Source organism: Schistocerca gregaria, chromosome 2 (genome assembly GCF_023897955.1).
Source record: "Schistocerca gregaria isolate iqSchGreg1 chromosome 2, iqSchGreg1.2, whole genome shotgun sequence".
In the NCBI taxonomy this organism is placed as follows: domain Eukaryota; kingdom Metazoa; phylum Arthropoda; class Insecta; order Orthoptera; family Acrididae; genus Schistocerca; species Schistocerca gregaria.
This window is the reverse complement of record NC_064921.1, coordinates 359,409,325-359,424,426: the sequence shown is the minus strand read 5'-3', so window position 1 is coordinate 359,424,426 and position 15,102 is coordinate 359,409,325. Positions and strand designations below refer to the sequence as shown.

General features: G+C 40.5%; 1 protein-coding gene across 1 annotated transcript in view; it reads right to left on the bottom strand.

Moving 5' to 3' along the window:
- Positions 1 to 15,102, bottom strand: part of LOC126337067 (circadian clock-controlled protein daywake-like) — a 111,312-nt gene that overhangs the window by 10,369 nt on the left and 85,841 nt on the right. Inside the window, exons 4-5 of the mRNA XM_050001397.1 lie at positions 8,251 to 8,384; positions 2,335 to 2,484 (exon numbers count right to left, since the gene is read on the bottom strand). Coding sequence (XP_049857354.1) covers positions 2,335 to 2,484; positions 8,251 to 8,384 — 284 coding nt within the window. The remainder of the gene's footprint in view (positions 1 to 2,334; positions 2,485 to 8,250; positions 8,385 to 15,102) is intronic.

Sequence of the window (15,102 nt, the reverse complement as noted above, 5' to 3'; positions counted from 1 at the left end):
ACATTGTGCATGCTCTGTTGCCTGTGTGTATGTGCCTGTGGTTCTGTCAGTGTGATCATGTGATGTATCTGACCCTAGGAATGTGTCAATAAAGTTTCCCCTTCCTGGGACAATGAATTCACTGTGTTCTTATTTCAATTTCCAGGAGTGTAGTAGATGTAGAGAAGCATACAAAAGCAATAATCAAAACAGTAACACTGTAAACGAACTTCCGCAGATTGTATATGGTGTTTGTGCGTGCACCTCAACGACAGATGAGTACGCAGCTGAGAAAGGATATTTCTCCACTAACTGTGTCGAGATACCAACATCCAGTAGTCCGAAGAGGGTCCTGCGCTATCCAATAACGTAGAAAAATTGAGAAGTGTGAGAACTCAATAAAGAATACTCAGTAACGATAGCACAAATGTGCCGAAACATTTTAACATTTATTTGGATAACAGGCGGAAATGATATCCCTTAAGAAGGCACATTATCTAGGTAAACACAATAACAATACCGAACGACAGAGACGGCTGTTACCTACAGCACTGCATTTAAAAAAATTGAATGGCAGTAAGAGCGGATTTTTCTGATTAAAAATTATTTATTTCCACAAAGAAAACAAGTTACTATATTATCGGAAGAACTATAATGTAATGCAGCAGGATAAATAAACCTGTAGCGCTAGTCAGCAGTAACCAAACGTAGCTGGGTCTTGAGAACAAAAAATGCAGTGTCTCACAAGGACTTCCCTTTATAATATATTTAGTGATCTGCCTGGATCTTAGCATGGCCTCGCGTCAACACTACGGGGACAAGTTGTTTTTGTCATTCGAAGCTTCTGACACCGCGGACACCACTTCTTCTTTATCAGAGTTTTTGATATCGGTAGAGCTATTTCTGAGAACACTGTTTCAGAGAAATCGGCTTTAGTGAGTGGGTTGTCTGTGTTGACAAACAATGGTTAGTATAATTATAGCGACGACCGTTACGTAACTGATAACGATGGTCACGTCGGATATGGCTACTTCGATGAGAACCTACGATGTTTCTGCTAACTACAGTTGCTACAAAACTCGCAGCACGACAGTGAACCACAGTATAGAACAGCGGAACTCCAAGTCAACTATGTTACCTGAAACAGGCAATATGTTTTCGTGACAAAGCTTTAACGACGTAGGCTACGGAAAGTGCAGTGTCGCCCAGGCTAAAAGTCTTTCCATGGACGCTGTATACTAATTTGTTAACCTGATTGGGCCTCGCCTACGCTTACGTAGAAGGAGGAAAGTATGTAAGACGTCAGCTCCAGGGCAGACATGTTACAAAAGCAATTCTCTCTCACAGTGACATAGGGATAACCTACCTCGAAATAAGGGAGCGAAACGGTGAAGTTGTAGCCCACGAGGCGAATATTTCCGTGCTGTTTTGTACACAGAATTACTAATTACACAGATCTAATTGGACGGGAAACAGGTAAACTAAAAGTTAAGGAATGATCCATGTCTTATTTTAAAAACAGAGTTCTCTCAAACAAACATTAAAGTAACTTTACATATGTGGCACATGTGAACCTTACTAATAAATGAAATGTTCATCGTTCTGGACTAGCTCATATCTCATCAGTGAATTGCTAAAGAATACAGTAACATTTCGTCCACTATACTGATTCATACGTTCATTCATCGTGTTGTATAGAACCCATCACGGAGGAGAAGCATCAAGGATGGGGGTGAGTGAAAATATATCTTAAAAACAGAAGACATCTGCCGAAAGCAACACCTGTAGGCTGATTCAAGAATGAAATGTTATTAATCCGCTATAAACTAATTGTGCTTAGAAAGGTAATAAATGAAAATAATGCAATTAATAAAAAAATGTTTCTCTTTAAAAGACGAGCTGCTTTCTCTTTGTTTGTCTCGGAAGTTTACAATAACTTATCTGAAAACTTTGTACATGATCATTAGTAACTAATTACAGAAAAATTAGGTTTTCGTGAACAACTTATATACTTTTCGCGTTACTTGATTTATAACATGCATATCTGCCCGCCACAGGGTGTTCTTTTCTGATGTTATTCAAATTGGAGTTTGCCAGGAATAAAACAATCGTAAGAAGAATATAGCGTTAAGACTTGTTTTACAATATAAGTTACCTGCTTTGTTCTTAGTTACACCGACTCTTAACTTTTAGGTTCATATCAACTTTTGTATGTGTTATTCTGTTGTTTTCCATCAAGCCCTCACCAAAAGTCAATAAGTTTCACAAGTTATATCGATATTGTAAGAAAGACAAACCTGACCCATGAAAAGAAAATCGTGTTAAAAATTTGGTTATTTTCTCCATAATGCTTACCGAGAACATTGCCAGTGTTGAGGAAATCCTTGATACGAAATCTGCTCTTTGACAAGTTGAAGTCAACGAGCAGCTTGTCTATGCGCATGAATTTCTCCCCGTCGGTTGCAACCTCTTTGCCAAACACCCTCACAACTGCTGCAATGTCATCTGAAAATAAAGTTTTTTTTCATTAGCTTCCTTTCCAACAGCATAACAATAAATGTCATAAAAATGGCTGAAACTACCTTAGGTTAATTTTTTAAGTGATTAATGCTCAGTGAAGCGGTTTACACAGATGTAATTGTCCGTTAACAAGAAGTCAGAGATTACATGACTTAATTTTTAGGAACGCCACTTTTTTTTTCAGATGAATATTGAGGACGTTTGGTAAGCAACCAAATGTTACCTGCGCCGTTAGCTATTGGAATGCTTCGATGCTGACCTCCATTTCTCCTACTCCGGGCTAATGTTTTTTTCTATACGGACCTATGAATACCAGCTTTCTCGATAAGGTGTGCTAAACAATCTAATCTTTGTCTGCTGTTCCTTTATGGTCAAGGCTCCATCCTTCATCTCTCATTCTGATACTGATATAAAGCCACTGTACCTCGATTTGCTAAATAGTAACTCACTGAAAACACTATTATTTATACTTGTTTATTCCTTCATTAATTACGTGTGGTATTTTTTATTTATTGTTGAGTCTGGAATTACTGATTTAAAATAAATTGTGTGTAACTGTAAAAGGCAACCAATACTAACTGATTACTGCCCCTTCCACAATCGTAACCGAATCCTGCCTTCCATTGACTATCAGGTCTCACTTCTATTATTTTCATTTAGAGATATTAATATTTCTCCTCTCTGTACCCGCTCTACTTGATCTATTTTTCCGTTTATTCTTTGAACTGGAAAACGATGCAATTAATCATCTCATTTGTATAGTCTCTAATTTATTGAAAGCATATTGTGTTATACTACATCGAGTGTTTTGATTCGGGGGATAAAAACGAAAAATTTTTGCTGTAATCCAATAAGCGCACACACTAGGTATAGCTGTCCGTGCGAGAAACACAATTCATTTAAATTCACTTCATTACACTGGTATGATTGTCTTTGTGCTTTACTGACTGCCACACGGTAATCTCAGAGGAAACTGGAGTCCTCTAAAGCAGAATCGTTAGCTGAAATGAGTGGAAACCATTGTAAGAATACTAACCTGCCATTTATGAGGGTTTTCCGATTAAAGTTTCCGCTTCTAAGATACTGTTTAGAGCAGTGAGCGAATTTACGAGTTCTATGTATTCTTCTTGGTTCAGCATTGCAACAATGAATTTAAACATTTTTTTCTTCCTCTGGTATCACATTCTGTATCCGGTGGTTTGTTTGTTGAACTACGTCATTTATTGATGGTAAAATTGTTCTTCATTTATATAGTTTTTCTTTACAAGTGCATATATTTTTTGATAAGCTGTTCCTGTGTTTACAACATTATAGAACTCATGGGTTGAGGATCGTTGCGATATTTACCTTTTCCAAGTTGTATTCTAAAATATTCGAAAATATTTTATGACATTTGACAATATTCGTTAACTTTAGAGAATATTCTTAAACGCTCGAGAACTTTGTAGAACAATCTCAATGTTTCCCTCGAAAAATACCTGATGCGAAATAGAAGATATCCTGGTGAGAAGCACTATATGATGACGACCACTCTAAAAGAGCGTATCTCCGAAACCACAACAGCTACAGCCGCAGAACCACTATTGCGCACAACGGGGAAACTAAGGATAGCACTAGAAACAAAAACCAGAGATTAACGCTGGGTGGTTTTGCAGGTATTGCCAACTTTACACTGTATACAGGGTGCCCCAGGAGGAATGGTCAGTATTCAGATATGTAATATTCAGGAACGGACAGGAGTGACCTTTCGAAGTAAAGAAGTCCAGTAGACACACGCTCTAAAATACATAATTTAAGAGCTATGAGCATTCCTTCATCTTCGCTACTGTGAAACACACTTTTAAGATGTGCTTCTTAGAGCCTATGTTAACTGGACAATTTTTTCTTGTTTGGATCCAAATTACCTCCTCCCAAAATATGGAAAGCAAGGACTGTACAGTACAAGAAGTGCTAATAACTCTTAAAGAATGCGGTTTAGAGCCCATGTTTACTAGACTTTTTTGCTTCGCATGATCGGTGTCATATCCCTGATTACTGACCTTCCTCCTGGGACACGGTGTATACTTATTTCGTTTTCGATATTGTTTTGTCTATTCTGCTACATGTCTTAGAAATCTCATTTCCATACTCTGTTATCGACTCCTTTTTTCTTGTTATTTCGGTTTCGACTTCATACAGTGAAACTGGGAGAAACGGTGTTTTGTAAAATTTCATAAGTTTCTCTTTTCTTACTTTCTCTCTTACTCCCTGTATCTATCTGACTTCAGTTTTAGTACCCCAGTCATTTACTCTTGATTTCAGTTTCATAGATACATTATCGATTGCCTATAATTTCATGCATAAAATTACTGCTGTTTCAAGCTCAACTCTGTCCCGTCTTTCGTCCATTTCGATCACTGTAGCTAGCAATCACATCTATGGGGCACAAGCAGACTAGTGACAAACCAGAACACTACCGGATGACTACAATTAAAGAATAACTACTCAGAGGGGTAAAGCGTGGGTTGTAATTATTGTATGGCAAAGAAACTTGATAGATATGCTAATGTGTCAATGCGAGACCGATTTAAGCTGAAAAAATACGTTAATGCCAATTGTGATCACTAGATGCCAGTCTGGCGTTGTACACTGTATGACATCCACCTGTCATCTGAGAAGCCGTAGTGTGAGGGACCAGTGTGGCTATCGAGAAGAGAGAGACCATGCGCTGTTAGTGAAACTGTTTTACATGAACGGCAGCGATAACAACCTTGCGCTAAGAGAATCTCACCCAGCGAAGGGTCTGAGGAGAAGCCCGAAGTCACTAAATGGTTTAAAGAAGATGATAATGAAATTGGAAAACAGGGGTGAGCTTGGTGTGACAGGAAGGCGTCATCTCCCGGTGGCAATTATTGACGAGATGGTTGTTGCTGTAACTGACCACGCAGCACGTGCCCCAGGTAATCCTAGTGCTCGTGCAGTGTCACGTGAATTGTCCACATTAAGGTCAACGGCGCAGAAAGTTTTATGGACTATTTTTCACAGGTACCCGCACAAGAGCCAGACGGAGCAGCAACTGGAACCTCGTGATCTGCAGTAACGTTCTGAATTTGCTCATCGGTTTCTGGCACGGATGGTAGTTGATGACATGTGGGAGGCAATATTCTATGGAGTGACGAGGCACATTTTACACCACAGGTTGTAGTGAATACACAGAACTACCAATTTTGAGATACTGTTAAAACGCACGCTGTGCACGAAGAACTATTGCACTCGCCATGTGTGATTGTGTGATGTGGATTCACAAGCACGTTATTTCTCGATCCATTCTTCTTTTAAGTGAATGTACCTAGAGAGCCTGTCTGGTATAATTCCTGCTTTCGAAGTGCGCAGCTGTGTGGAAACCACTCTTTTCATGCAAGATGTCGCTCGTCCAGTGAAATATCTGCTTAATGCAACCATCAACAAAGGTGTATCTCCAGAGGCTTTTCAGATGCATTGTCTGCAAGATCACCTCATCTGAATTCATGTAACTTTTAAGTCTGGGTATATGTTGAAACAAGCTCACTATGGACACGGTCGGTCTCTTTCTGATCTGGATGCCAGTATACAGGAATACGTTACTCAGATTTCACCGGAACTCCTGCGAGCAACTGTCGATCACGTCGTTTTACGGATGTAGCAGCACGTTGACGTCTCCAGTGTTCATAATGAACAAACTGTGTAAGCGTCGGTTAATAATAAAATCAACATTATGATTTTCTCACTTGTTTGACCGTTTCTGTGCAAGTCCCGTTTCTAATCCATTACATATGAAAACATTTGAATACGTCTTTTTTGCATTCACAGCGCCAGAGTTGCACCGAGTGGCCAAACCTGGAACTAATTTTTTTCAAACATAAATGGGTTCCTCATTAACGCATCAGAATATCTACCAACATTCAACTCCGTATGATAATTACATTACGATTACCTACTTAGTAGCTGCACTTTGATTATAATCATCCGTTGTAAATGATCAGTCTAGTTTCCTTCCAGACACGTACAGTGGTCATTAATTTTTTACGGTTTACATACATTGAAACCTCAGAAATGAGGAGATTTTTTTTGAACGAAGCTGTCTTGATCACTTAATACGAGGCGTGTTTTTTTAAGTAAGTACCGTTTTGAAATTTAAAAAAAAGTCGTGCTAAGGGATCTCAATAATTTTATTTTTACGTGAAAGCCTGTACCTTAATATACTTTTCTACATAATTTCCGTCAATATTGAGGCACTTTCCATAGCGTTGTACCATTTTTTGAATACACTCCTCACAGAAGTCTGTCGCCTTACTTGTTAACCACTGCATCACCACTGTTTTGACTTCGTCATCGTCTTGAAGACGCTGACCGCCCAGGTGCCTCCTAAAGTGCAGGAACAGATGGTAGTCACTGGGCGCAAGATCGGGGCTGTACGGAGGATGATCTAGAGTTTCCCATCGAAAAGATGTGATGAGATCTTTGGTCTGATTCGCCACATGCGGACGGGCATTGTCTTGCAGCAAAACGTGCGCACAATTTTCGGGAATTCAAGGGCTCGGTCACAATGCCATACAAAACACTACGAGAAACATTAGGAAAGTCATCCCACAAGGAGGAAATCGTAGAGCATCTGTTTTCCCTCACCTTATTGTCCACTTCCTGCACCAAACTTTAATTAACCACCGAAGGACGCCCACTCCGTTGTTCATCATGCACATTTGTGCGGCAATCTTTAAATGCTCTCACCCACTTTCTCACCGTTCCATCATTCATAATGTTTTCTCCGTAAACTGTACAGATCTTACGATGAATATCGATCGCTTTTAGGCCTTTAGCACTAAGAAATAGTATAACAGCCCGTACTTCAGTCGGCGGGACTCACGATTATCGAAGGCATCTTGTAAGTAGGCTCTTTAGGTTTTTTTATTGGTAACGCCACGTTGCGCTCTGTATGAAAGTCACTGGCTGTGCTGTGCGCGGTCTGTGGCTGGTTTGCATTGTTGTTTGCTATTCTAGTTTTGGGCTGTTGGCTGTTAACAGCGAGTAGCGTTGCGCAGTTGGAGGTGAGCCGCCAGCAGTGGTGGATGTGGGAGGAGAAATGACGGAGTTTTGAGAGGGGATGATCTGGACGTGTGTCCATCAGAGAGAGTAAATTCGTAAGACTGGATGTCATGAACTGATATATATAAGGGGACGTTTCAATCTTAAACACTCAGTAACGGAAACAAGGAAGAATCAGACTGTAATGGCGTCAGTGCGTAGATTAAGGAACACGCATTCATGTAGAAATAAAATTTGAATTTCAAAACGGTACTTACTTAAAATAACACGGCTCGTATATGTGCAGTTACTACGACGTTTGAGGAGTCGTTATCAGATCCAGTAGAAATTATCATTCATAAAACAGTACCAATTGTTAGAAAACCTATGTTTGACAAGCAACACTGCTGGACTTTGTTTTACGAGTTCTAACTTCTAAGGTAATATGATGATTGCAGTCGATATCAGTGTGTAAATATATAAAGCGGCGGAGACGACTTTGTATCCAAAAATCCATAATGTTCGCAGACTCACTTGGCGAAATCGTTTCCGTTATGAGTAAGAAGACAGGTGATGAGTACGGGATTTATGCTTACCTCGTGCGGCAGGCTAACAGAGAAGTGAGGAGGGCATGCGTTTAGTAGACAGCGGGTGCGCCCGCCACCGCCTGTGTTACCTGTGAGAGGGCTGGCGCGGCCGTGGTGTACTCACAGAAGCCGGCCCAGAACTCGCCGCGGCTGCGCACGGGGAACAGCAGGATGTTGCCCGACACGTCGTACCGGCCCGTCGTCTCTATGCTGGGCAGCCGCAGGCCCACGTCGATGCGGTAAGTCGTCATGTCGGCCCTGCTCCACACACACACACCACACATACAGTTAACAACCAACCTAGCGCTAGTGGCTCATAAAACAGTGCCGCCTGGACCCAAACTCCAACGAAAAGGGGTAGCAAGTGTTCAGGGATAGTTTGCTGTAACGAACCTGTGGACTCCGGTGGCTTGGGACGGAATAGCTTTTTGTAGCTGGGACATCACGGGCGTATGAATTACCTCGAAGAGAACGGTCTATTGACACAAAGTCAAAACGGTTTTAGAAAACATCATTCTTGTGAAACAGATCTTGGCTCTTTACACACGTGAAGTGTTGAGTACTATCAACAAGGCATTTCTAGATTTACAGAAGGCTTTCGACACTGTACCACGCAAGTGGCTTGTAGTGAAATTCCATTCTTACGGAATATCGTCTCAGTTAAGTGACTGGATTCCTGATTTTCTTTCAGTGAGGTCACAGTTAGAAATAACTGACGAAAAGCCATCGAGTAAAACAGAAGTGATTTCTGGCGTAGTGTTATAAACACTTATCTATATAAATGATTTAGGAGACAATCTCGACGTCCATCTTAAGTTGTATGCAGATGATGCTGTTGTTTTTCGTGTGTAAAGTCATCAGAAGATCACAAAAGAAATTGCAAAACGATTTAGAAAAAGATATCTGTATGGTGCGAAAATAGGCAGTTGATGCTAAATGGCGAAAAGTGTGAGGTCATCTACACGAGTGCTAAAAGGAATGCGTTAAACTTCTGTTACACGATAAAGCAGTCAAATCTAAAGGCCCTAGATTCAACTACATACCTACGAATTACAATTACGATACACTTAAACTGGAAAGGACAAATGTTGTGGGGAATGGAAACCAAATACTGCATTTTATTGGCAGTACACTTAGAAAATGTTAGATATCTGCTAAAGAGACTGCCTACACTACGCTTGTCCATCCTCTTTTGTAGTACTGCTGCGCGATCTGGGATCCTTACCAGATAGGATTAAGAGAGTACATCGAGAAAGTTCAAAGAAAAGCATCACGTTTTGTATCGTCGCAAAATAGAGGAGCGAGTGTCACTGAAACGATACAGGGTTTGGGGTAATCAACATTAAAACAAAGGCGCTTTTCGTTGTGGCGGAATCTTCTCACGAAATTTCAGTCACCAACTTTCTCTTCTCAATTTGAAAATATTTTTTTGACGCCGACCTACATAGGGAGAGACGATCATCATAACAAAATAAGGGAAATCAGAGCTCACACGTAAAGATGCAGGTGTTAGTTTTTAACACGCGCTGTCCGAGACTGGAATAACTGAGAATTATTGTGAAGGTGGTTCGATGAACCCTTTGTCACGTACTTAATTGTGATTTGCAAAGTACCCATGTAGATGTGGCGTAGATGACAGCTTTTGAGTATAAAAATCAGCTTCTTCATCAAGCCTATTGTTAGAATTTCGTCTCGTGGCCATCACCAAGTGCAGTAGTTCACTACACGTCAAAAGATTTTTTTAAAGTTTTGGCCTGTGCTGAACCACAATTACTCGGCTTGATAATGACATTGCAACACCGAATTTTATAAGCATACAATTGTTACAGTACGTGATGGCCATGCTGCCCTTTTAAAATCCGTTAACAGCAATAATGTAATCATGATTTATTCGAGTTTTTATTCCTATTACGTTTATGTCAAAATGCCTTCAGAGCAGTAGTAATGCCTGTAATACGCAACCACCAAAACGTATTGCAGAAAATACGCAGTAATACAACAACCATGAGACAAAAGAAGTACACTTTCATCACTGTGAATTCAATTTGTTCTGTCAGAGGCCAGTACAGTAAGTAACAAATGCTGAACTGTTCCCTTACACGTATTGTACAAAATTTTGACCCCCATGATCACGCCAGAGTGTACAGCGAATATTAACGTAGAACTAACGCAAGCGGAACAACAAATGAGAGAAAAAACTGATCACTACTGAACGTAAACTTGAGAATGAAAAGTAAAGTAGGCATTTCTCTTATCAACAGAAGATATATGAAATAGACGCGGCAGGTTCGTTTCCAAATAAGACACATAAAGCCCACCGTCGACGTTTACAGTGTGTGCACATAATTTCATTGCAATTTTTCGATGCAATATGGAAACAAAGGTAAATGGAGTTAAATGATATGCCATTACTCTGCAATGAACCACCGCATACCATAGGACTCTAATACCAAAAAACTCAGCCAGTATCCCGGAATAGCTCCGAAACTTTGTCAGCGGAGTTCCAGTTCATCCTTCATATAAAGGAAGGCGTGAGCGGCCAGAAATTCTTCTTAGTGTGTGACTCATTCACGACGTAAAAAGAAGAAGCAAGTCTCGTTTAATGTAGTTGTCAGCCTTTATAAAGATCACATTATGCTTGTGTGTTTTAAAAAAATGAAAAATCTGTCTTATGATGAAGATAAAAGTTTTCTGGCTGTATACCCAGACGAAGACCATTGCTTTTGTGGTCTAAACGTCATTGACTGTTATTTCTTACATGACGTGGCTTTATATTCAGAAAACGTTTGGTGTAACTACCTCCGAGGACGAAAATTATCCACTCACGATTTTAAGGCCACTGTCATTGCCAGCCGTTGTCGGCAAACTATTGATGTAGCTGCTTGCAGCAGTATCCAAGCACTCTGCCTTTACTTCATGACATGAATACATAATTAGAAGAATATTCTTGAATGGACAGGGGCTAGTTTCTCTCGGAAGTTGATATGACGATTACTGATGAACAATGCGTGCAGGAATTAAAGAGAAATTTAGAATCTATGCTTTAGACACTCGACGCTTCTTCACATCGATACACATTGTTTAGCAAGCCTTCTCATTCAGAGTCATTAACGAAGAAAAGAAAACTTTCAAATATTTTATGGAATGATTTGTCTAAAAGTAAGAAATAAAATAGATTACAGGAACATCTGACACGCTTTTGAATGTTGCTGGAAGTCATGTACAGCAATATTATCCCAACTGGTAAAAATTTTACCTCTTGACTTCACATAGCAACAGTATCTCAAAGCCACACAAGAGCAGACTTCACGGCTTACAGAATTCACTAGACATATATCCTCTAGCACTCATTAAAATTCTAAGATTCTAAGTTAAATTCTCAGTCAGCACTCCATTTACTCAACAAAATTTCGAGCATCCTTCTTTGGTGCGTCAAATGTTCCTGTAACCTCTTTTATTTTCTCACTTTTAGACAAATCTTTTTACGAAATATTGGGCCTTTCTTATAAAAAAATTCACCAATTTTTTGAAATCTAAGTATGACACTAATGTAAGTTTTTATGCGTAAAATAGCTAGGCCTTGAAGATATTAAATTTTTACACTTCATTTACATAGATAGTAGCTGTTCGTGAAATATTTCAGTTTTGTCTGTAATTACTAATTTCTTTTGCAAATCTAGACTTCACGCTGGTCAGTTTGATTACCCATTTGTTCCTTCGCACTGTTTGTTTGGCTATGAAAATTCAGACAAAGTCAATTGTGTAATTTTCCCTCAACCTACTAATTAATTTTTATAAAACACCTTGATTAAATGGCTCTGAGCACTATGGGACTCAACTGCTGTGGTCATCAGTCCCCTAGAACTTAGAACTACTTAAACCTAACTAACCTAAGTACATCACACACATCCATGCCCGAGGCAGGATTCGAACCTGCGACCGTAGCAGTCGCACGGTTCCGGACTGCGCGCCTAGAACCGCGAGACCACCGCGGTCGGCCACCTTGATTATTTTGTAGCAATAAATATTTGCTTTTAAAATAAATGTTGGTCAGTTTGATTCCTCATGTCTAGATTTCACACTCTACGTTTAGCTACGAAAATTTGGGGCACAAAATTTTTCCTACAATTCCTTATTAGGTTTTTCTTAATTACTCCGTCACCTTTCAACCAATTAAATCCTTCTTTGCAAAATCAGATCTCACGCTGGTCAATTTGATATCCCATTTGTCAGTTTTCCACTCTTTGTTTGACTGTGTAAAGTCGTACAAAAATTCATTATGTAGTTTCTGAGGAGTCTTGATTTCGCTTCGCTCAAACATTTGATAAAAAACTATTGGAGCAACTGTTGAATTGTCTAACCTGGTTTAGCTGAGAGCACACAGTCAATCTGTATAAAACACAGGAGCATAGAAAACACAGAGCCACACTCAGAGCCATCGCAATCTGTGTCTGTGTGGATTGTAGTCCTGACGAGCACGGTCCGAACTTTCAGCCGCTAGGAAAGCCAGATGGTGGCACCCGCTGCGCGACACGAGGCCGACGGCGGCTTCCACGTGCTTTTCGATATTCAAGTCACGTCAGTACGAAGGACACTCGATTCGCAAGGCGTTCTCTCTGTCACCAGTGTCGCGCTGGTATGGACTATAGCTTGAGTTAAAATCTGTCTATGAAACTGGATCCGTGGCCCAACGTTGAATATATGTTGTATCGATAAAATGCTGTTTTCCTGTGACCAACTGTGATGTGGAAAATCGGTTGAAAGAAGGAACTTAGAGGTTGCTAGGGACTGAACAAAATCTCGTTTTAGGTACAGACAGGGAGATAAATCACTTTTTTCGTCTTTTAAGGTACCAGCATTTGTTTTAAGCTAATTTGGGAAGGAAGAAAAAATCTAAATCTGGATTACAGGAAATACATTCGCAGTTGCGAATAGGAACGACATCACAAAAGTTGTTCCGAACCGGGAATCGAACCTCGGTCGACTTTGGTTATACGTGCACGGCCTACGGCGAGACCCAAACTCCCATAAGTCGTCGTTCCTGTGTCACAACCTGTACTCTTACACACACTATGTAGATCTCCTACAAGTGAGGGGAAGTCGCTGCCTAGTATCGGCTGATAAGTACGATATTACAGTGCCAGAGTTGTTAAGAGGAGCGATGTGATGTTCTTTCGCTGTCATGCATGTCCGAAGGAGCATTGCATCATTCCTTTTAACAACACAGGCACTGCAATATCGTGGATCTGGATTGCTGAATGGGAATTTTAAGCGTCGTCCTCCCAATTGCGAGGACAGTGTTTCGCCATGTGGACCTCACTCTAAGTGTCGACTGGAGGTCTCGCATTCATCGCTATATCTCCTGCGACGGAGTCAACATGTTCTGAGCAATTGTCAGCTTCCAGTATCTTCTGAGCATGCTGACATGATGACAGTTCTCACTACGTCATTCTGGGTCCACTCACTGCAGTGAAATGTAATTTGTCTACGGGAACTGTCCTGCCCCATTGTAATTGTTCCTAATCACAATGTCCAATATAGCCCTGTAATTTGGTAAAGTGGTGGGAGGGTATCGACGTAACCTGCAGCGCTTCAGATTATACTCCTCGAAACCGTGCACTCATTATGCGATGTTTCTGGAAGACACATGGATAGGGGATGGATTATCTACATTATAAACTATTTACGCAAGAATAGTGGACATTTTCCTCTTCTCCAGATAGGCTACGTACTAATTGTCTGAAAGCTGCCATTCCCATGTAGTCCTCTAATAAAAAGTATCTCCAATCGTGAGCACACCAGCTACTCTTCGATACTCATAATCATTTTGGTAACATCTGTAGCACTCTTCCACTGTCCGCAAAACAACTGATTACATTGGTCTTCGACAGTCTCCGGCGGAGTCGCAGACTACTAACTGCATCTGGCTGAATTTTCTCGATGCTATTTTTGCGTTTGCGCTCGTAGACATCGCCGTTGCTATTCACGCATGTGCTATATATTGATGAAATGCAATTATCAGTCTGTCATTGCGGTTATTCCATGGCAGCTATCAAACAGAGCAAGTCAAAATGCTATTTGTCAATGGCTTGATCATATGTGGGCTACAAAGCCTCCAGTGAGTGATGGTTAACTGATGTATTGCGAATGATGCTACAACTGACCCGCTGTGGACACTGCCCTAACATGCCTCCGTCTGTGCGGTTGCCCTAGACCTCGGTGTGCTCTGGAAAGAGCCGTTAGAATACAATAGCACCGCCACATCTATGACACAAAGGCGAGAACAAAATAAAGTTGCAAGACTGGCATTAAAATTGAGGGTAAAAGGTGACCTTGCTCTACTCAGTGAGAGGGAGAAGAATTAAACAACTTCTTGAATGGAACGAACAGTTAATTAAGCACACATTGCGGATTGATAGTAGACGGAAGAAACACGAAAAGTAACGAGGAGTAGAGGAAATTAACGATAAGCATAACAAAGCTGGTGACTACGGAGTAAACGGAGGCGAGGAGTTCCGTTATCTTGGAAGCAAAATAACACATGATGGACAAAGCAAGGAGAATGTAAGAAGCCCACTAGCACAGGCAGACAAGGCATTCCTCACCAATAGAAGTCTATTGGTCTCAAACGTAGATCTTAATTTGAAGAATCATTTCTGAAAATGTACATCAGCACAACATTGTATGGTAATGAATCATGGACTGTGGGAACACCGGGAAAGAAGAGAATCGAAGCGTTTGAAAATCCGATATATGGTGGGATGTTGAAAATTTGGTGGACTGAGAAGATAAGGTAGAAGGACGCTTCGCAGAATCGGTGAAGAAAGGATCATATGGAAAACACTAACGACAAGAAGCAACAGGATGGTTGGACATATTATTAGACATCAAGAAATCACTTCCATGGTACCACAGGGAGCTGTGGAGGGTAAAAATTGTGACGTAAGACAAGAGGCTGAAATACATCCAACAAGTA